The 23,267-nt window shown below is 36.1% G+C and overlaps 1 protein-coding gene across 1 annotated transcript in view; it reads left to right on the top strand.

The window, feature by feature from the left end:
• The window catches only part of LOC121733582 (cAMP-dependent protein kinase catalytic subunit 3), a 36,878-nt gene extending 14,996 nt beyond the window's left edge, over positions 1 to 21,882 (top strand). The window contains exons 3-7 of the mRNA XM_042123881.1: positions 537 to 646; positions 10,221 to 10,466; positions 12,668 to 12,849; positions 19,514 to 19,591; positions 21,065 to 21,882. Of these exons, the coding sequence (XP_041979815.1) occupies positions 537 to 646; positions 10,221 to 10,466; positions 12,668 to 12,849; positions 19,514 to 19,591; positions 21,065 to 21,190 (742 nt within the window). The 3' untranslated portion in view covers positions 21,191 to 21,882. The remainder of the gene's footprint in view (positions 1 to 536; positions 647 to 10,220; positions 10,467 to 12,667; positions 12,850 to 19,513; positions 19,592 to 21,064) is intronic.
• The last annotated feature ends 1,385 nt before the right edge of the window (positions 21,883 to 23,267 follow it).

The raw sequence follows: 23,267 nt of genomic DNA, 5'->3' as shown, positions 1-23,267 counted from the left end.
ACCAGAAATTAAGAAAATCGTCATTAGATTTTAGCAGGTCACTCATAATCAGCGAGATTTCTAATGACCCTCTCATAATGAGGCCGGATTTGACGGCTAGGCAGAGAAAATTCAAATAAATAAAGTGCACGCAGGTGACGTAATTGGAAAGCCAAAATAATGGCAGCTAGCCAATAATTCGGAAAGTGTAATTTAACAAGCACCGCCGGTGTAAACATATGAAACTATACTACATTACAAAACAGCGCGAAAATTGCGTCTGAGTACTTAAGTGCATTTGAAATCATTTTTTGTTTAACAAAAAATTTTCCATCTTCATAATGTTTTTGCGTTAAAACACTAAAAAAGTTGCAATTGTTGTATGATAATGAAATTGTACATATCTAAACATGTTTACACGAAACTTCTCATCACCATCTACTGATATTCAAGGATGGAAAACTTTTAAAACTGTATAAAACTTCCACAATAAATTGTTACGCCATGAGAGAAAACTCATGTTCTAATATTATCCACCATCTCTATATTGTCGGCAGCCGATGGTGGACCCACGACGACTCCTGCCTCTACATGTTGTTCGACTACGTCTGCGGCGGAGAACTCTTCTCCTACCTAAGGAACGCCGGTCGGTTCAGCAACAGCATTGGTGAGTAAAAGTTACATTTGAGACAATGTACTTACTTTTGGTACCATAGAGGAAACTTTCTCTCAGAATATCAGGTTCCCACATAAATCTATCTACATTTGACTTATACGAGGCTCTAGACGGGTATTAATTACGTGGACTTTGCAAGCGATATCGTAATACGTAACATGAATCACTTTCAGGGCGAACTCTGAATCAGCAAGGCTAAACCGTTCTAAAATATTTAGGTACGCCAGTGAGCCTGTTGTAAAACGTGGTTGCGTTATTTGTAACGATATTATAATTAATGACTCTTTAGTTACTTCTGAATTGAACGATGATTGTAATCAGTTTACTTTTTAAAATGTATCTAATAATTGTAACAAATTGCATGATTTATCTTATTAATGATAGATTGGATGAGGGCCAGAATTTTAATAATGTAATAGTTTAATCAGCATTAGCAACTACTTCAAGGTTAAATACTTAGCATACTGCATAACAAAATATCAACACGAATTTAACGTTTAGTTGCAGATTTGGTTAATAATTGTAACATTCGTTTTAATCAGGGCGAGCGAAGCGAGCCCTAGTATATCCCACAATCTTTAAATTTTTTTTTATGAAAGAAAAAGGGGGCAAACGAGCAAACGGGTCACCTGATGGAAAGCAACTTCCGTCGCCCATGGACACTCGCAGCATCAGAAGAGCTGCAGGTGCGTTGCCGGCCTTTTAAGAGGGAATAGGGTAATAGGGGAGGGTAGGGATGGGAAGGGAAGAGAATAGGGGAGGATAGGGAAGGGAATTAGGCCTCCGGTAAACTCACTCACTCGGCGAAACACAGCGTAAGCGCTGTTTCACGCCGGTTTTCTGTGAGAACGTGGTATTTCTCCGGTCGAGCCGGCCCATTCATGCCGAAGCATGGCTCTCCCACGTATATTTTTTTTTTAACTTAAATTTTTTTTAATTTAAAAACGATTTTGTGGTACACTTTACGGAAAACTATCACGCCTATGGATTTGTGCTTTAACCTAGTAATTTTTATTTAAATGTAGATGTGTTATCATTAGTCAGTCAAGGTGTGACGACGCGAGCCCTCACAAAGCTCGCCTTTTAGGTAGTATAAATTATATTGTCATTTGTAGTAGTTAAATAGTTAAAGGACAAAGGTACTGCGTTAACAAAAATATAAAGAAAGGGTAGGGTTACACTTATGAACGTTGGGAACTTGCCAAAAAGCCTTTTAATATATTATAACCTCCTTTTATCAGTTATCTTCCACAATATTATGCTTTAACATATTTTTCTTTGATCAGTTATCGCGTGATTTAGGTCAGACGTTTCGTTTTGATGCCATCGATAAATTATGTTTCCAAATCATGTTCTGTTATTTCTGGGAATTAAAAAATACACTATCCGTCTTAATTCCTGTCCCGTCTGACAGGGGACATTACAGAAACTTCTGTTATTTCAGGCAAAATCCAGGGGTATTCTAAAATCTAGATACTTAAAAGTTTCGCTTACGTCATGCGAAATGTTCTGATGCGTTACTTGTGACTGGACAAGCTTTGGCAAATGTCCACCCCGCCGTAGTATGGTAAAGATCAGAGTGAAAACAGTTTTTTTTTTCAGTTCCAACGCAAATAGTCGCTAATCTTCAAATCTGTAATGTCCAGTAAGCTTTGCGGTACTTTTCTTTCAGAGTAAAAATGAACATCTAAAGCTGCTAGTTGAATAATCAAATTGTTATTATTTATAACTAATTCTTAATTTTGAACTTATTAAAAATAGTTAATAAACACTTTAATTAGGCGTACCCACAAAATAATAATTACCAGGAGGATTAATATAGGGAAGGAGTAGCAAAATACTTACGAGTAGGTCTTCAAATAATTATGCCGAAGTGTATAATATATAAATTGCAGAAGTTCTAGGCGATTTGTTCGGCGATATATTATTTGTAGATAAAGGACGGCGGACTCGCGGTCAATGACGCGTCTCGCAGGATTCATGAGATAAACTGTTTAATATCGTACACCAGACTGCACTCTGTTTCAATCCATATTCAATAATATAATTTACAATTTGTAAACCATTAAGCCTCTCATTTGGTCAAAGCATATTTTGTAGACTGCTCTCTAGACGCATCTCAAGATGCGTGTACTATCAATTAGTCAGTTCTAAATCCAGAGGTTTTGATATTGAATGAACTTTACCCTTGTTTTGACTTTTATTATACTTATGTAGTTCGATGGCTTCTACTTTTAAAGATATTTTATTGAGACTTGAAACACTTCAGCTGTGGTATGAATTGCATTTTGTGATTGAAATTTGTAAATTAGTTTTACGTATTTTTTTTCGATTTCATTCCAATATAAAGTATAATGAAATATATTTTGTTTTAACGCAAAAATATATATTATAGAGACTCAACGTACCATATTGGTACCTCACTTAGATATAAAACCATTTGTTTCTGATATCTATGGTACCTAAAGCTGTTATCTTCTTTTACTTATTTTCTATCAGCTACTAGTTTTCCCTAAACAATTAGTTATCCATAATGTTTATGAGAGTTATAAAGTCTAATGAGATCATAATGTTTGGCTTATAATTTTCTAAACATCCAGGAGTGTGGAGTTACCAGACGGCAGACACCCCGACGCCTCCTCCGCTCTGCGGTTGAATTCTGTATCGGTGTCTTTTTATTACATTACGTAAACGAGTATTTTTAAATCAGGAGTTGATTCATGATATCCGCAATGTTCACTGATCTTCTAAATCTTTTCGCGAGAGGTCGTTCCGACTAATTTACTTATCTTTATTATATGAAGTTTTGGGTTCCGTATTCTTAAATTTTTAATCTCCTCAGCTGTTTGAATATATCTTAGTCACCTTACAGCACCATTAGATATTGTAATTTTGGGAATTATTTGGATGGAGATTTCCTATTTCTTATAATATTTGACCTATTTTACTGAGGCCTAAACAAGCTCCAATAAAATAGCATGAATTTCCTTATTTATATTATCTATACATATAAAACTCAAAGGTGACTGACTGACATGGTGATTTATCAACGCAGAGCCCAAACCACTGGATGGATCTGGCTGAAATTTGGCATGCAGGTAGATGTTATGACGTAGGCATCCGCTAAGAAAGGATTTTGATAAATTCCAACCCAAAGGATTAAAATAGGGGATGAAAGTTTGTATATAATAATACTTATATAAAGCTCGTGTTAAAATATATGATTGATGATTTTATGTTAAGTACTCTGTTTCGAATATTGTTCTAATTGCGTGAATGTTTATCGCCAATTTATTCAAAGGTCACTGCAGTTACGAATTTTTTATCTACATCCAATACTATTATGACTCAGCCGAGGGATTAGTCGAATAAACTATTATAAGCGGGAACATAAAAACCTAGCCTTGAGTTTTTCATGAGCCTTGTTTAAAGTAATCGCGTAAATAATAAGTAAGCTATGTTTTCCTTTCTTACGGGTTACTTCCATACTTCACTGATCTGATTTTGCTGAAAGGTGTGGAGATACTTCGAGTCTCGGGAAAGGACATGGATACATTTTGCTCTAATTTTGGCGCAACGGAGTTGAGGGCGTCATCTAGTTATAATATTATGTATAGAGGTAAAAGCAACATAGGTTTATATTATAAACCTAACTGATGGTTTTCGCATTCAAATTCAAATTCTTTATTAAGCATACAATAATATACTATGTATAAAAGCTAGGTAGCGTACATCACGTCGTCTAATCCCATGCTAAGTAAAAACTTGTGTTATGGCAATCAGACAACAGATGCACGCCGTACAATCATATCCTAATATATATTATTTACATATTCACACACACAATCACACTATACGTAATATACATATTTTAAGAATACCGATCACTCATTCATACAGTATGGGCAATTCTTAAATTTTTTGAACTGTTGAATATCAATATTTTAATTGAGGCTGACATTTATGAAGGGATCCCCAAGAGTCCAAGCCCCTAATTCAGTTGTCATCAAGTGGCCGTGGGCGACGGAACTAAAACACTTATTAGGTCGTTAACTTGTTTGGATCCGATCCAAGTTTTTCTCCCTTATTTCTTAGAATTTTCGTCATATTGCAGCTAGTCACGAAGTTTGAGTCACGGAAAAAGTTTTCGAGTTACAAGAAACTTCTACAAACATATTTTTCATGAGCAAGTAATTTAGAGCTACTTTCATAATAATTTTTAATTGCTAATCGTTTGTTTGTTATTTCACTTAAAATCGCTTTGTAGCTCTTTTTCCGAAATTTGCCATCGTTAGGTAATTTTTTATACAGGTATGTACTTACTGTCATAGCACGCTATCATATCAATAATTATTGAATTGTCTTACTAGATATAGTAGAGCGATGAAGTTTTTATCTAAAACCTATTTAAGTAAACATTTTATATTTATTTCTAATTATATAGGTATTTACTACTTTGCTTAGCTCAGTAATTTTTTCTAAGTTTAGTTTTATTTGGAGAAACGAGAATTGTATAATATGTATGCTATAACTCATAACTAGAGGAACATACAAAGTTTCTTACTTTGTAGTTAGTAGTAAAATATGCAACTTTACACGTGTAATTCGTAGATAGTTTAGGAAATAACAAAGCAAACTCTTTATTTAAAAACATCCGTACGAGTTATTTAAACGGAAGTTTGTTCAAATAAACTTTGCTCGCCATCGTCATGCTTCGGTTACATATTTCTGTTTACTTCACTTTATTTTTCCCAAATTTCCCACTTTGCATTTGTGCTATAATTATGAAGGCGGAACTGTGTCTGTCTTGTTACCTCTTCACTCGTAAACCGCGCTATCGACTTTAAATATAGCGTCCAGTAGCACTAGCACGGCCACCAGTAGAAATGCGAAAGTATGGACAAACTGTGGAGATAAACTTAAGGTAGCGTTCCGATCTTTTTTCGTTCCCAAAAATTCTATTAACATGCCACTTTATGACAGACTATAGTCCTAAAAATTCAAATTATATCCTACTCTATGACATATACTATAGTCTATCATAAAGTGGCATTTTGATTGAATTTTTGTCGGTCGCGATTGACCGCGGTAAAGATCGGAACAGCACCTTTAGTTTATGTCCACAGTTTGTCTATACTTTCGCATTTCCAGTGGTATCCGTACTAGGGCTACTGGGAAAGGTCGGCATCTAGAGTTTATGCAGGAAAATGTATTAAGTATACAGGGTGTAACAAAAATAAGTGATAATACTTTAGAGTGTGTATGTGTTCCTTGTAGAGAGTTCACTGTGAAAGTAGCAGCGCTGAAAGACGATTTTTTTTTTCACTTTTGTATGGGCAAGGGCCCGAGCGTCACGAGTTTCCCCATACAAAAGTTAAAAAAAATTTTGGTCTTTCAGCGCTGCTACTTTCACAGTGAAATCTCTACAAGGAACACATACACACCCTAAAGTATTATCACTTATTTTTGTTACACCCTGTATATTATATAAAAAAAAATCGGCAGAAGGTTCTTGCAGGTTCTGGTAGATTTATAATCAAATGTTATAATATCAAAATACTGGACCAGTTATCACGGAACCGTTATGATTCTGTTGTGATGGAAAGGTCAGCCAATTTGGGGTAACGACGACTTATATTACCAGTTGCACTAGATGCCATAGATTAACACTTTCACTCCGTTTATTATAATTTAATTTAAAAGTTAATAATATTATTATTCTAGTTTTATAAAGCTATAGTCATAGCAGATGGTCTAGAACGTTCCCCAAAGAAAAAGTTAAGGAATTTTTTAAGCTGTTGTATAGCTTTCATTGCGGAATTTGAGCGCGGAGACCGAATCAAGAAATTCCGTAACGAGAAAACCTTTATATTACAAGGTTCAAACACTTACAGATTTTGTCGCGGAGCACTTTGATTAATCCCGACGTTTCGGCTTTACAGCGTAAAGTTTTTGTAAAGTAGCCGAAACGTCGGGATTAATCAAAGTGCTCCGCGACAAAATCTGTAAGTGTTTGAACCTTGTAATATAATGAGTGATACTCGCGTAAACCTAAGAAATCATTACGAGAAAACCTTACAAACCCCACTCCGTGCAGCGTTGCCAGACCTCGGCACGGTGTTTGTGTACGTGCGAGTATGAATTATAATTGCATATTATTATCTTATATCTTTAAACGAGCAATTCTTGTATATATATATAATTGGAATCTCGGAATAGGCTCCAATGATTTTCATGAAATTTAGTATATTAGGGGGTTTCGGAGGCGATAAATCGATCTAGCTAGGAATCATTTTCAGAAAATGTCATTTTATTCGTGTTTATCGAATACCGAGCAAAGCTCGGTCAAATAGCTAGTGTTGATAAAGTATGCTATTTCCCCAGCTTTACCGCGGCAGTCTCCAGGTTCCACACGTATTTTTTTATTTAAATTAATTTTCTAAACGAGAAGTAAAATATCCTCTTGTCAAGCTAAGCTGCTTCTATTATACAAGAAGCATGCACATTGCACAATCGAAGTCTATAGCCACGTACTGATTGAGCGAATAGCTTCGCGAGGCTGCCTCGTGAGGCAAATCCTCGGTCAGTCAAGACGTGCCTCGCCCGAGGCCAACGTACGCGCTGCCTCGCTCGAGAGTGCCGCGGCCCGAGCCTCGCGAGGCTGCTCGGTTGGTCAGTATTCACCAGCAATCGTAATATACAAATACTACTCTCTACCCCTTCGTAATCCGTCATGGGCCAACATAGACAAGCCACATGACACTAGTTGCCACTAGTTCCAATGACTCTCTGACATATTTTGCATTGATCAATAAATCATTCATAGTCATACGCCGTCGGCGCGTCTTAATTTGGTTGACATACAACGGTGACATCATACAACGACCCAACACCATACACGATGGCAGGACCGCCTACGAACATTAACATGCAAAAGTCTACCGCTATGTTTCGCTAATAGTCACTTGCCCTACTCTATATTTTTTGATTTTAGATTGACTATCCATCATTTAATATGCGGATGAACGGTCGAAATGTAGAGTATCAACTCCTGTAACTTTAGGTTTCTAAAGCCGGGTCCAGACGAGTGTAACGTGTAATGTAATTCACCGTGTAGTGTAACACGAATTCTACGTGTGGACGGCACTAAGAGCACTACATGTAACGCTCGGGGTTTATCCATCGGCTGTCGGTTTTCACGCGAGCACAAAGGCTCGTTTGAACAATTCGGTTTGAGTTCGTGTGCCGTCCACACTGTTGACGCTGAATTACACGTAATCTTACATTACACGTTACACTCGTCTGGACCCGGCTTAAGGGCCATTTTCACCACTTCCTGATAGTGATAAGTGATATGTGTCGGATAGGCTATCCACAACTTAACTTGACAGATAGAGTATAATACTCCCACACCGGTTTCGGTGACGGTGGCCAGTTTCATTGAAACCAGGCCAGTTACGCAGGAGAGATTTTATAGTGCTCAAGTGTGTACGCAAGTACACAATAGCACTCTCTATTCCTTTTACTCTCATAACCCAGAGGGACGGAAGACCGACACGACGGCGCAGGGCCGACTTTTTACATGCCCATCCGACGCATGGATCATCTTACTTGTCAGACAATCAGGTGATCAGCCTACATTGTCCTAACGAAACTTGGAAACAACATTAAGTTTCCAACGCGGGAACCGAACCCACGACCCCCGAGTCAAGAGCCACGCTCTAAACCACTGGACCACGGAGGACGGATAGAGTATGGAGCATCTGTTAAATAAGTTGTGGATAACCTATCCGGCACCTTATCAGGAAGCGGTGAAATAGGCCCTAACGCTTTTAAAAAGTTTTGTATTTTATACTTTTAATTCATTGTTTTCCATTTGACATAGCAATTAGCAAACAAGGACCTTTTATTTATTTTGTATTCATGGACATAATATGCCCACTTTATTATTTTCAAAACAATAAGTTTATCGTCTGGAGGTATTATTATACTAACGCAATAACTTTCCATGAGACTCTAGCACTAATAATAAATTATAATTACGACAACGCATCTCGACGTCCATGATCGCAATCTCTGCCAATCTTCATTGCTTTTATGAACACGAAAATAAATTCGGGATATATTTTTAAATTATCATCGAAATTATTTATATTTTGTCAGTTACTTTTACAAAATTTTTAATCCGAAAAATATGAATTTTATATTACCTACCCTCTACCCATATTATAATACATATTATTATAATAATTAATAATCAATATCTTATTTATAAAATTCTCGTGTCACAATGTTAGGCCGCGTACTCCTCCGAAACGGCTTTACTGATTTTAACCAAATTTTATATGCATATTCAGTGGGTCTGAGAATCGGCTACTGGGTACTTTTTATATTAATAAGTGCATTTGCTGAATAAATAATAGTAAATTGTTACAACTGCAGACTGACGGCGACCATTGTTTGTGCGACGGGATAGCGATGGCTGAATTTGTTTGAAGTTTGAATGGTGCAAGTTGAAAATTTGGTAAAGAAAAAAATGCAAAGTAGTACACTGTACAGTGTACACCCTATCATCAATAATATAATTATCGGGTCTTAACGTAGGTACTATAATAATTAATAATTACCTATTCCATTACTTAAAATATGTAAAGATTTTAATTTTGTTTTTTTGTTTTTTTCTAAATAAAGGACTTTATCACAAAACTAATTTTGGTTATTTATGACGTACTCCGTTAAAAAACCATAATACCGGTGGTGATAAAGCTTTAAAGAATTTTACATAAAATGTAATAAATACAGAGCCTTCTTTTTATATGGTTAAGTAAATAAGATTATGAAACAAAAAAATAATGATTGAAGATTGGTATATAAGTACTTACCTATTTTAGTTACTTATGCTTATATATATTATACGAGTATATTTTTGTCATGTTTATAACCCTTGTTAGTAGAGAATGAGCCAGATTTACATAGTTTTGGTATGATACATGTTACTACCACAGAATATATATTAGTAGTACCAATTACTACTGCCACTTTAAAACAAAGCGAAATTTATTTGTATTAACACCTACACAATACAGCAAAAACATCTATGAAGTTCTTTAATTTGAAGACCAAAGTAGTTTTAGGCTGAAAGTACAAAGTAAAAAGCTGTGCTTTTATTTAATTAACTAATCAATTTAAAAAAAGACTCAAACAATATTACTTAGATTTAGCTGCAAACTCTTAAACCCTTACGATTTATCCTCTTCTTCGATTCATATTATTATATTACTTATATTATGTATTTATTTTATTCGGTATAAAGTATCTATTATATTTATTTGTGTATTATATTTATTTATTTATATACTAATAGTATCTTATCTTATTTTTATTTTAAATATTTTCAGTTATATTTTATGGTTGCCTGGTAGAGACTGCTTCCAGCAGTAAGGCCGCCAATTCAAACTATTTCTGTTTTTGTAACGTGTGTAAATTGATCTGTTTTGTTTGTTTGAATAAAGAGTTTTTTATTTATTTATTTATTTAATCATTTAATCAAGCATTTTTTTTTCAGGTAACTTCTATGCCGCAGAAATAGTATCAGCCCTGGAGTACCTACACGCGCGAAGTATCGTCTACAGAGATTTGAAGCCTGAAAACTTGCTCCTAGCCAAAGACGGCCACTTGAAAATAACAGATTTTGGTTTCGCGAAGAAGCTGACAGATCGCACTTGGACATTATGTGGAACACCAGAGTACCTCGCACCAGAAATTATACAGAGTAAAGGACACAACAAAGCAGTCGACTGGTGGGCACTTGGTAAGGACTAAGGATACGTTTAATTTTAAATGACTTCTAAAGTCAAATAGGTATCAATAGACTTTTATGAAAAGTCTTGATAATAGGAATGAATCCATGTTATAATATTAAAGTTGAATAATATTGCATTAACACGTTGCCAAGTTAAAGCTTTAAGATGGCTATTATAATATAAGAGCCATCAAATCAATATTAAGTATCAAATCAACTACATGGGAAGTATGGAGTCCAAAATCATCATGTGAATGGTTAGAAGGCCGTCTATATTCCGTGGCCATATGAATTAATTCCAAATTAAAGGCTTCAGAAATGGTCACCTAGTTTGTAGTGTTTATAAAAAATATTTTTTTGTGTTATCCACAATTTTTTACGGATCGGAAATAGACTTTACTAAAATCATAATATTAATATTTGAAATTATACATGCTCCTATGAGTGCACAAGGTTTGGGATCATTGATTTTTGGTACAGTAACATCATGTGGGCTAGTTTACTCAGTCAACATCGCAACATCTCTTGTGGGCGAAAAGGTCATCGTTCTGACTCAATTTTCAATAATGAATCATAAAAACTGTTTCCTTGTCAAGGTTAGCTATTGAATTATTCATGGGTTAAAAACATATTTTTTTCGCAATCGAAAATAATTATTTTTTGTTAACATAAAAAATATTTCAAAACTTAAAACTGCCCTAAACTAATAATTCTAAATGACTATTCTTTTCGTTTTGATTAACCGGCTAACCGTAAGCCGGTTAATCAAAACAAAACTAACGTGTCAAAATATTTTGTGCATCAAATTTTCTAAAACGTTCCTACTTTTTAATAAAGAAAACTGTTTTTTTATGGAAAAAGCTAATAAATTATTGCTTTCTAGTTAATTTTCCACGTGTCATACCACTCACACCATGAAATGAGTTTCGTGAAGGTTTCGCGTGTAGATTTATGAAAATACTTTTATGTTTAGATTAATTAAAATTCTAATGAAAATACTTTAACTGTTAATTAAGTACCAAGAAACGAAACGAGGTTTGACTGTCGCTGGAAAAAGGGGTTTTATCGGTCACAATTTTATTGCTTAAGGTCGATACATCTAGTATAACTTTTTTTTAATGTGAGACCTACGCACATACGCGTAGAAATTACTAAATTTAATGTACCTAATACAACAATATCCACAAGTACCTTCTTAGCATAATATTATACTAACAGCAAAGCAAATTATAATTTACAATATGTGCCCTAGTCAACTAGTAATAAACTATTTGTTTCAAAAGTGAAATACCAAAACGTTACAAAAGCACAAGCACTGAATTCTGCCCCATAAATCGCAGTTTTCAAAATTGTTTACTAGCTGTTTTTCCCTTCTTGTTTACGTCTACGCGGATTGTCACGCGAGAATCGAGATCACGGCGGGAGAAGGCGCCCCTAGCGTGTGGAGAAAAGTATTTACACGGCAATTATTTATTTAGATTTATTTATCAATTCGTCCCAGCCCGTGCCAGACCTATAAATGTGTTTATATAATTTATTATGGTTGCTTGCACTCGTTTGTAAATTGTGGCACTCTTGGCTCAAGATCGCCTGGTGTATAATACATAAGTCAGTGTGCGCATATTATAAAGCAAATTATGCGTAAACACTACCTAATATTGGGCAGCGAATGAGTAAAACCGAGTTAATATTAAACAGATTGTGTTTTGAATCCATTGGAGGTTGGGTATCGCGTACTACCGTACTCATTTTCCTTTTGCTACGCACTCAAATACAATATTAATTTTATACTAGCGACCCGCCCCGGCGTCGCACGGATATAAAATGTATAGCCACTGAAAAAATGATATGATCCTTCACGCGGTCTACTTCTTATGTGTGCCAAATAACATAAAAATTGCTCCAGTAGTTGGCGAGATAAGCCCTTTCAAATAATTTCCCGCGTTTTTTCCACATTCTCCTATTAGTATTAGCGTGATAAAATATAGCCTATAGCTTTCCTCGATAAATGGGCTATCTAACACCGAAAGAATCATCAAAATCCGTTGCGTAGTTTTAAAGATTAAAGGGAACAAACGGACATGAGGGAAAAAAGCGACTTTGTTTTATAATATTATGTACGAGTATATAGGTAGATATAGAATATAGATAATATTTTCATGTCTTTAATTATGCGGAAAATCCCTAACATACAAATTGTGTTCTTTCAGGTGTGCTTATATATGAAATGTTGGTCGGCTACCCGCCCTTCTACGACGACAACCCCTTTGGCATTTACGAGAAGATTCTCAACGGGAGAGTAGACTGGCCGCGACACCTGGACCCCATCGCCAAGGACATCATCAAGAAGTTGCTGGTCCAAGACCGGACGAAGAGGCTCGGGAATATGAAGGTAAATATTAGTTTCATAATATTTCAGTAGTAGGAGCTTTAATTCATAGACTAGGGTTTGCTTGTGAGTTGCGACTTCATCCGCGTTTGAGATCTCTATGTATTGAGCTTACATTGCAGAGCAAACGTTTTATACTTTTGTGAAATGTTAGAACTAGTGTAAGCTCTACATGTGTAATGTGTATTCACCTGTCTTATCAGTCAGTATAACACCTATACCTAATGCATAAGTTTATTATAAATATGACGTGTTCCAATTCGATAAATTAGAATATCACGTCCCACATACAATATTTAATGGCCACGTCTCATACGCGCTATACCCACGACATTATAACTCATACGAATTAAACTTTCGGAGTTCGTGGATTTTGATTATTTGACAGAAATATAGGTATTGTTTGCCAAGTTACGACAAAAATGATTTGCTATTGTGTAAAATATGTATATTGTACTCAAGAAACTATTGTGGTTTCTCGAGTAAACCGATACTAGAGTTTGTTCGTATATTTCATTCTTGACGTATCTGAATGAAAAATACTGCACGTTTTCGTTGTAACTGTTGGCGTTGGCCGTGCTCCAGACTGCTCCATATATAAATCTACTTCTAATGCGTGACAATTTTACCAGAAATTTAGACGTGTTTACTCGCCCCTATTCCATAACACAATTATTATCTTTCCGCTTTCCACGTCCAATTCTTTTGTCTGTAACATGTAAAACTTTTCTAAGGTGATTTAGGTGTTTTAGCCTTTAGGTGGTTGTGAAGGTGATCTAACTACGGTAGAGTGATGGAAATACTTTTACATACAATATATCGTTATCGTTGAAATGATCGTTTAATTTTAGGCAAACGTTTTTAGGGTTCCGTACCCAAAGAGTAAAAACGGGACCCTATTACTAAGACTTCGTTGTTTGTCCGTCTGTCCATCTGTCTGTCTGTCTGTCTGTCTGTCTGTCTGTCTCCAGGCTGTAACTCAAGAACGGTAATAGCTAGAGAGTTGAAATTTTCACAGATTATGTATATCTGTTGCCGCTATAACAACAAAGAATAAAATCAAAATAAAATTATTATTTAAGGGGGGCTCCCATACAGCAAAGATGATTTATTTTGCCTTTTTTGCTCTATATCAATAATGACAACAGGTTGGTACTTACTTGAATTTTTCTCAAAGTTCCTAATTATATGTGTAATATTTAATAATAATTTTAAAATAAAATAAAAAATTAAGGGGGGCTCCCTTCGATCACTAGTGATCGAAGGGGGCTCCCTTCGGGGCTCCCATACAAAAAACACAATTTTCAGCCTATTTTTGCTTTATTGTGGTACGGAACCCTTCGTGTGCGAGTCCGACTCGCACTTGGTCGATTATTTAAATAGCCTATTACGTTAGTTCAAACCTAAAACACAAAACATGTTTATGCCCTATACTATAGTACGCAGAAACCGACTGCTTCTGGAGTTTTATATCTAACAAAATGTAGTACACGGATCAAGTATAGCCCCTGGTGTACATGATCAGTATATTAGTATAAATATATGTTTTTCAATATACCCTCAACAATTATCCGCAACTCATTACCACATACCTCCCATGTCACACGGCATTAGTTTCTATCGGCCGTTTTCTCCGAGCTTTTTGCGACGTCGTTTAGAAAGCCATCGCTCAGGTGTCCACTGTCCTGTCCACTGCCGCCACTCAATTACTTAAAGATTCTTTGTTGGCTTTCCATTCCTTCACGGGAAATTACTTAAGGAAAAACTTTTTAATATCTTGCGGTTTATGTTCGCCTAGTACTTTTAAAGTATACAGGGTGTAACAAAAATAAGTGATGATACTTTAGGGGGTGTACGTGTTCCTTGTAGAGAGTTCACTGTGAAAGTAGCAGCGCTGAAAGACCAAATTTTTTTTTCACTTTTGTATGGTCAAAAAAAATTGGTCTTTCAGCGCTGCTACTTTCACAGTGAACTCTCGACAAGAAACACGTACACCCCCTAAAGTATTATCACTTTATCTATTAAACTAAAAATAAAACTTATTTTTGTTACACATTGTATTCGTCGTAACACCTAATCGTACTGGCATCGAAGCAATTGATCAATAGGCAGTTGACGGACCAACGTCTATAATAATTAAATGTTAGCTGTGATCTGTTGGATTTGTTTGACACAACGCGACCATATTCCGTGGGTCCGTCATCTGTATTTTATGAATCAACTTCTCTGATATTACTATCAGTGAAGTTGATTCCTAGGCAGACGAGAGACCTACGTAGTTTGGTCGCGTTACGTCAAACCCAGCGCACAGATATCACAATTTACATTGAATTGACATAAGCCGACCAAATGACGTTGGTCTATCAACTGCCTAGGAATCAATTTCCTCGATGGTACATTCTTCGCAAGACTACAACTGTAGGAAGGGTTTAGGTTAGGTTAGGTAATAGGTTGACTACTGTAGGAAAGGTTTTTTAGGGGAAAAATAGATAAAGCGACAGATAAACAAAGGTAACCATTTGGTCCCTAAAGTCCGTCAGTTTTTTTTTTAAATTTAAGTTGTGCTAAGCTCAGGGCTGTGTGCTACATGCTATCGCCTACCCATAGGGTAGTTCATACTGCATATCAATGACATGTTACAAGCCAACGGCATTCATTGCTATGCGGATGATAGTACAGGTGATGCTGTATATACCGGCTCCCCCCATATTTCTCGGCTAAATGTCATTGAGAGTCGAAACGAACTTCTGTCTTAAATAGAGAATTCATTGGAGAAAGTCTCTGAATGGGGCGTAACTTAGTCCAATTCAACCCCGCCAAGACACAAGTCTGCGCGTTCACCACTAAAAAGTCACCAATGGTCGTATATCCTCGTTTTGAGGGCACCTCTTTGACAATCTCCCCCAGCATTGAAATACTTGGCGTAAACATATCAAGCGACGTCCAGTTCCGATATCATCTAGAGCGTAAGGCCAAGTTAGCCTCGAAGAAGCTTGGTGTTCTTAACAGAGCGAGACAGTATTTCAGTCCGGACCAACGCCTACAACTCTACAAGGAGTAGGTTCGACCTCATATGGAATATTGTTCTCATCTCTGGGCAGGGGCGCCAAAATACCAACTGCTCCCTCAAGATCGTATCCAACGAAGGGCCGCTCGAATTGTTGACTGCCATAGATAGTGTTTTAAACAGCCTGGACCCCTTGGAATTACGCCGAGATGTAGCTTCACTCTGCATCCTCTATCAGTTATATAACGGGGAGTGCTCTGAGGAATTTTTCGGAATCATACTTCCTGTAAATTTTCACCATCGCCCCCCGCGAGAAATGTACCATCCTTATCACCTTCATGAGTGAGTCTTCCACCGTGCGTTTTTCGCGTAACTTTCTGCCGCGCACTGTAAAACTCTGGAACAAACTGTCACCAGCAGTATTTCCGGACCTATACGACCTGAAAACCTTCAAGAAGAGAGCGTATTCCCTCTTAAAAGGCCGGCAACGCACCTGCAGCTCATCTGATGTTGCGAGTGTCCATGGGCGACGGTAGTTGCTTTCCATTTCATGTCATTCCATTCATACTAACATTATAAACGCGAAAGTGTGTCTGTTTGTCTATCTGTCTGTCTGTAATGTCTTCACGCTTATATTACTAGATGAAAGGTAGGCAGATACCTACCCTACCTTGAGTCCCGGAAAAGGACATAGGATATTTCTTGTCACAGAAAAATGCAGTACCGTTCCTGCACGATAAACGTTGTGGGCGTCATCTAGTAAAGTATAAAAATTACGTCAAAAATTACAAGTTTAGGTAATTGATATTAGGAAGCCCTGCAGTAAAGTTATATAACGTCGACTTCAGTTACATAATAACAAATTAATCATTAGATCTGTAGGTACAGCTTTGGCTTATAACATGTTACATAAAATGTTGATCTTTGTTACTGATTTTAGGGTTCCGTATCCAAAGGTTAAAAACGGACCCTATTACTGAGACTTCGATGTTTGTCCGTCTGTCTGTCTCCAGACTATATTTCAAGAACCGCTATAGCTAGAGTTCTGAAAATAATTGTGTATATCTGTTGCCGCTATAACAACAAATACTGAAAACAAAATAAAATTATTATTTAAGGGGGGCTCCTATACAACAAACGTGATTTTTTGGCCTTTTTTGCTCGATATCAAAAATGACAACAGGTAGGCAGTTGAAATTTTCACAGAACTCTCAATTGTATGTGTACTTTAATAATTAATAATAAAATAATTTTAAGGGCCTATTTTTTCTCTAAAACGGTACGGAACCCTTGGTGCCCGAGTCCGACTCGCACTTGGCCGATTTTGAAATAGATAATAATATGTTTGTTGTGGGTCCAATTGGTTGCTGTTAACGGCGAACCCCGGATAATTTTGTCTTATTATGATATCAAAACTGAGAACTAATCAATCAAGTATTATGCTTTATAGTTTACATTATACTGTATCATCATACTAAAATATTATAACTGCAAAAGTGTGTTTGTCTGTCTGTCTGTTACCTCTTCACGCTCAAACCGCTGAACCGATTTTCTGAGATTTGGTAAGGAAATACTTTGAGTCCAGGGAAGGGATACATGATACTTTTTATCCTGGGAAACATACATTTCCACGAGATAAACGAATTCTGGCGCAACGGAGTGGCGGGCTTCATCTAGTATACACTACAATAATTATTATTGCTATCAATGTCCGTATCTTTCAAGTATGAAAGGTGAAGTGAAAATTCAGTTACCCAGGTTATTCAGGTACCCAGTACTTCGTGCATTAATGCTTTCGGTGTCGCGTGATATTTATTAAAAGTATTTTATTGAACAATAGAGGAGTGAGAACGTCGTCTAAGCCAATATAAACAAGATCTAATTTTACTCTACTGGTACGGCTTCCATTGATTGACGTACATACTCACACCCGTGATGTATACGAGTTACGACTGCGTACACATTTCGATCACAACTCGTGTGGAACATAAATTTCTATAATCGCATCTACCATGCTATAAAGCCATAAGTACACATTGGCTGTATTGCGTATTGTATTATAAAATAACTATTATGTGGGTACTATCAGAGAAGTTGATTCCTGGGCAGATGGGGGACCTACGTAGTTTGGTCGCGTTACGTCAAACATATTTATTCCTCTATGGTCAAACCCAGCCGACAGAATATCACAATTAACATTGAATTGTTATGATCCGACCAAATGACGTTGTTAATTGCCTAGGAATCAATATCCTCGATGGTACAATTACTCAATGTAAGCTAGCTGTGCACTATCAGAGAAATTAATCAATAAAGGCAGACACACCGTAACTTGGTCGAGTTATGTTAAGCAGCTCTAGCTAGCCGAATGAGCCGGGAGATCACAACCAACATTGACGTTGGACATAATATTACATAGGTACATCTTCCTAATGCTAAGTATTCACATAAGGTTTTGCTCGATAGTTTTACTCCAAATCAAGCAATACCTAACCACCGTGTGGACCGCAAAACTGGCAGCTCGAAGGTTCGCTTCGAGCCGGCTCGATGGAATTAAATATGTCAAATATGTCATTTCCTTCGATTCGGATTAAAACTCTGAGTAAAACAGCTATCGAGCAAAACCGTATGTGAGTACTTAGCATTAGGCTGGCCGCAAACGCACGTTTTCCGTATTCGATTTCCGAATTCGTTTCCCGTATTCGGAATTCCGTAAGACTAGCGCAAACGTTCGTTTCTACTTACTAACTACAGTCTACATGTCATATTACATGTCATATCAGAATATTGAAACGTTGTCAAACGTCGAACAAAACTTTTCGTTAATTGTTTGTGCAGGTGCTGCCATCTAACGTGAACACAGTCCAGTAATACATATAATGTCCTATTAATTATCTTGCGCAATATGATTGATACTTATAAAGAAACCATAAATTAATTTATAGTTTAAATCATGATTTACAGCGACTTTCATTTTCTAATGGATAAGATTGATGATCATTACTCTCCTCCTCATTCGTCAATTTTTTTCTACGCACAATAAAATTACGTTTTATTCAATTTGCTACACGTTTATTGACTTTTACCATCAGTCTTTGATCAGACGCTTTTATACGAGTAGGTACGAATATAAATACGATCAGTGAGTATCGGGTTATGAATTTGTTCGTTTTATATGGGAATGTATGGAAATATGATTATATTTTGTAGGCAATGTAGCAGGATCTGTTTATACGAAAAAAATTGTCTGGTATCAGCTATTGGCTATTGATGAATGTTTTACTTCCAAATTGGTTATAATTATAGCAAAAATAACTCTTTCACAATAAAAGGGTAACTAGCTATTTGACCGAGCTTTGCTTGGTATTCGATAAAACACGAATAAAATGACATTTTCTAAAAATGATTCCAAGCTAGATCGATTTATCGCCCTCGAAACCCCCTATATACTAAATTTCATGAAAATCGTTTGAGCCGATTCCGAGATTCCAATTATATAATATATATATATATACAAGAATTGCTCGTTTAAAGATATAAGATTTGATCTGAGGATTAGAGTCTTCAGATCAAATTACCCTTTTATTCTAATTACATAAACAGTACTAAGAGAATATTTTCTCTTAAATTATGGCTAATCTGGTATATTTTCATTTTCAGTGTGGCTCGGAAGACGTGAAGCGGCACAGATGGTTCAAACACATAGACTGGGCCGACGTTTTCTTGAAAAAATTGCAGGTAATTTGTGTTTATTAGGCTGTTACCTGATACCTCGTTAACTTACTTAAACCTTTTTAAATATATACTATAGACTTAAGCTTTGCTCAGAGTTCCCAAGGGATAAGACTAGCCTGAACAAATAGTTTTTTCCCCAAAAGTCAAAACCCTCCATCTACTCATGGATATATAGTTCCTTTTGTGCAGGAAGTAATTGATAAACAAGATTACCTCTTAATATACAAGATTGTCTCTTATGGGCACTAATAATACAATATTATGTTTATTGCATCAGTAGACGGTTACTGATGTTGCAGTTCTAACGCAAGTAATAGTTAAAATGTAATCTCACACGGCAGTTTCTCAATAAACCTCTGATCTACATCTCAACGTTCACTTCAGATCGAAATGTTACTCAAACCGGTCTAGTCGAGCTGTTACTAGTTGATAGAGCCAAATTATAGTTATACATAATTGACCACTTCCGTTACACTTGACACTATAAACATGATGTTTTGGTCATAATATTTTACATATTTTATTGCTGGGTCGCAATGAAGATTGATTTGCGATATACCTACTGTACATTTGTCAAGATATACCTACAATCTACATCCTTAATTCTCGTGTTACAATATTAGGCCGCGTACTCCTCCGAAACGGCTTTACTGATTTTAACCAAATTTTGTATGCATATTCAGTGGGTCTGAGAATCGGCTACTGGGTACTTTTTATATTGATAAGTGCATTTGTTGAATAAATTATAGTAAATTATTACAACGCGAGACTGACGGCGACTATTGTTTGTGCGACGGGATAGCGATGGACGTTGCCATGGTAAAATACTTATTTAGTCACTTTAATAAAATAATACGGGCGAAATACTTTAAATGGCAAAGAAACGTTTGCCGGGATACCTAGTTTACAAATAATATTTACAAGCTTGATACTGCAGTGTAAATCTTACTCTCCAACTCTATCTTGACAGACCTTTGTATGTAACGTTACTTTATGCTGTAATTACTATTGCATTTATTTGGAGAGATTTATTATAGTGGGAGAGAACAAAAAGTTTGGGTCTACACGTAATATGCACCATCGAGGAAATTGATTCCTAGGCAGTTGACGGACTTACGTCATGTGGTCGGCTTATGTCAATTTAATGTTAGCTGTCGTCGGATGGTTTTGACCTTATGCGACCAAATTAGTTAGGTCCGCCATCCGCCTAGGAATCAACTTCTCTGATAGTACCTACTATGACAGTAGTTGATTTAGAGGCAGATGGGGTTGGTCGTCAAAGTTTGATGACTCCAGCAGATACATCAATTAATATCTATTATTTTTCTCTATCATGCATCAAAATTATCATTTAATTGTCAATTAACAGACCAAATTACCTAGGTCTGTCAACTTGAATATGAATTCGATGGTACTTATAGTATTCAAATTTTGAAGGGTTTTAACATTTTCTTCATCATTTTTTCATTTTTTCAGCCGCCGATCATCCCGTCTGTGTCGTATGAGGGCGACACATCGAACTTCGACGAGTATCCCGAGACCGACTGGAAGGCGGTCCGCTCCCTGGACCCCGACGAGCTCAAACTCTTCGCCAACTTCTGACCACCTTCCGTCTCGACGAGGCTTTAAACTGTCGTTCAGGGTGTTTGTGGTTCTGTTGTTTAGAACTTATTTGTGTCAAACCAAAGTCAACCCTGATTTAAGCTGATAATTTCCTGAAGCTACCTGTACATAGTTCCACGAGTGTACATTTAATCATAATTATTTGTAGTATGTAGTTTGTTATCACTTATCATTAATTAAGTATTGTTTAACCATTGTTAACCTGCTCACCGCTTTGTGTACTTCGATGAATTCGGTTTGTATAGTTCTGGAGTAGAGCAAAATGTTTTAAATAGATTTAAATTATTGTTTAGATTTAGACGGTCCTGTAAAATGTTAGACTAATGTTGTGATGATAGAATACGTCCACGTCCAAAGTGGTCCTAAGTATTTATTTAGTTGTAAGAAGCACTATTTTTGTATGTCTACAATTATAATAATAATGTAGCAGTAGCTTTTGTCACTGAGTCATAATTTATCCTTAATCTTATATTAGTATGTAGGTAACCTACTGTATAGTATACTACTGTAAACATAATAACTTTAAGTATTTTCTAAGCTTTCATATGCAGAAGAGGTATTAAAATATAGTAAGTATATTACTAATACTTCGACATTTTTAATTTGTTAGTACACAAGTAAGTCTGTGATCTCTTGTAGGGAGTGTAGAAGAATAAATTATTCGATGACAAGTTATTGCCTATTTATTATAACTTTCTGAGAGCATTTTCATCTTCCTAAGTTTTCAAGCTTTTTAACACGTTATGCTTATGATGATTAAGCTTAGAAACCCATTATTATAGGCAGATAATATTATCAGAAGTGAAGCCAACATTCTTCACTATATAAATACAAGTACCTGGATGACCGAGCTTTGCTCGGTATAGCAAACACTCATTGACTTCGTGTTACTTAACAACGCCATCTGCTGGAATAGCTTTAGCTGTTGTTGTGTCGTTAAAACAATTAGTTGCTCACAAAATATTACTATTATTCGCCAATAAATGTCAGGACTAGTAATATTTTTCAGTTTATCGATTATCGATAAAACACAAATAAAAAGACATTTTCTAAAAATGATTCCTAGCTAGATCGATTTATCGCCCCCGAAACCCCCTATATACTAAATTTCATGAAAATCGTTGGAGCCGATTCCGAGATTCCAATTATAAATATATATATACAAGAATTGCTCGTTTAAAGATATAAGATTACATTTTCTGCACCCCCACCTTATGATTATTAACCCCCAGTTTTTGTGTGTCTCCCCCGCAGACCCCTGGAGCCTGGGGGTCCACATGAACCACGTTGAACTTTACTGTTCTATAAGGTCATAATGATTGTATAATAATGATAGACCTGTCGGCAAAGTTTGCCTTCCTACCTAGTGCCGAACCGTAGTCTCTATCGTTATCTCTAGGAGACTGTTTATATTTTCCTTAAGCCTATTTAGGTACTCCAGCGTCGAACACATACCACATCCCGGAAGGTTTAATTGCACCTTAAGGTCCAGTAGTCCCTAAAATAAGCAGATCGATGTCTGTCAGTACGAATATCGACGTTAAGGACATTAAAATAACATTCATATCAGCGCGCCTTGTACGCGCTCGCCGCGTGCATTGATAATAGAAAATAGAAGTAAAAACCTTTTGTTTTTAGTATTACACAAATCAAATATATCAAATGGTTTACGTTAGGTTACGACACATTTACTACATTTTTTGTTTTTTTCTAGAAAGTGTGTAATTTAGCCATAAAATGATTTAATTATGAAAAACAGCGTTATAACAGTCACCTTTGAGATTTTTTTCTATCGAGCAGATTTTTTCAAATTGTGTACTGATATACCTTTGCGTATAGGAAATTTTCTCAATTTTAAAACGGTACTTATTTTATACTCAAATAATGACATTTCCTTTACTAAAAACGTGTTTTAAAAAACCCATTTTACGTAGTTGCAACAACCACAGCGCCTTAAGCTTTCCGGCCAAATTTCGATATATTGATCTTTGTTAAAAATAAAAATACACGTATTTTTTCTACAAAAAACACCACAATTAATGGACACTACGCGTCG

This window comes from Aricia agestis, chromosome 1 (genome assembly GCF_905147365.1).
Source record: "Aricia agestis chromosome 1, ilAriAges1.1, whole genome shotgun sequence".
Lineage (NCBI taxonomy): Eukaryota > Metazoa > Arthropoda > Insecta > Lepidoptera > Lycaenidae > Aricia > Aricia agestis.
This window is presented reverse-complemented; position numbering and strand designations above follow the sequence as displayed.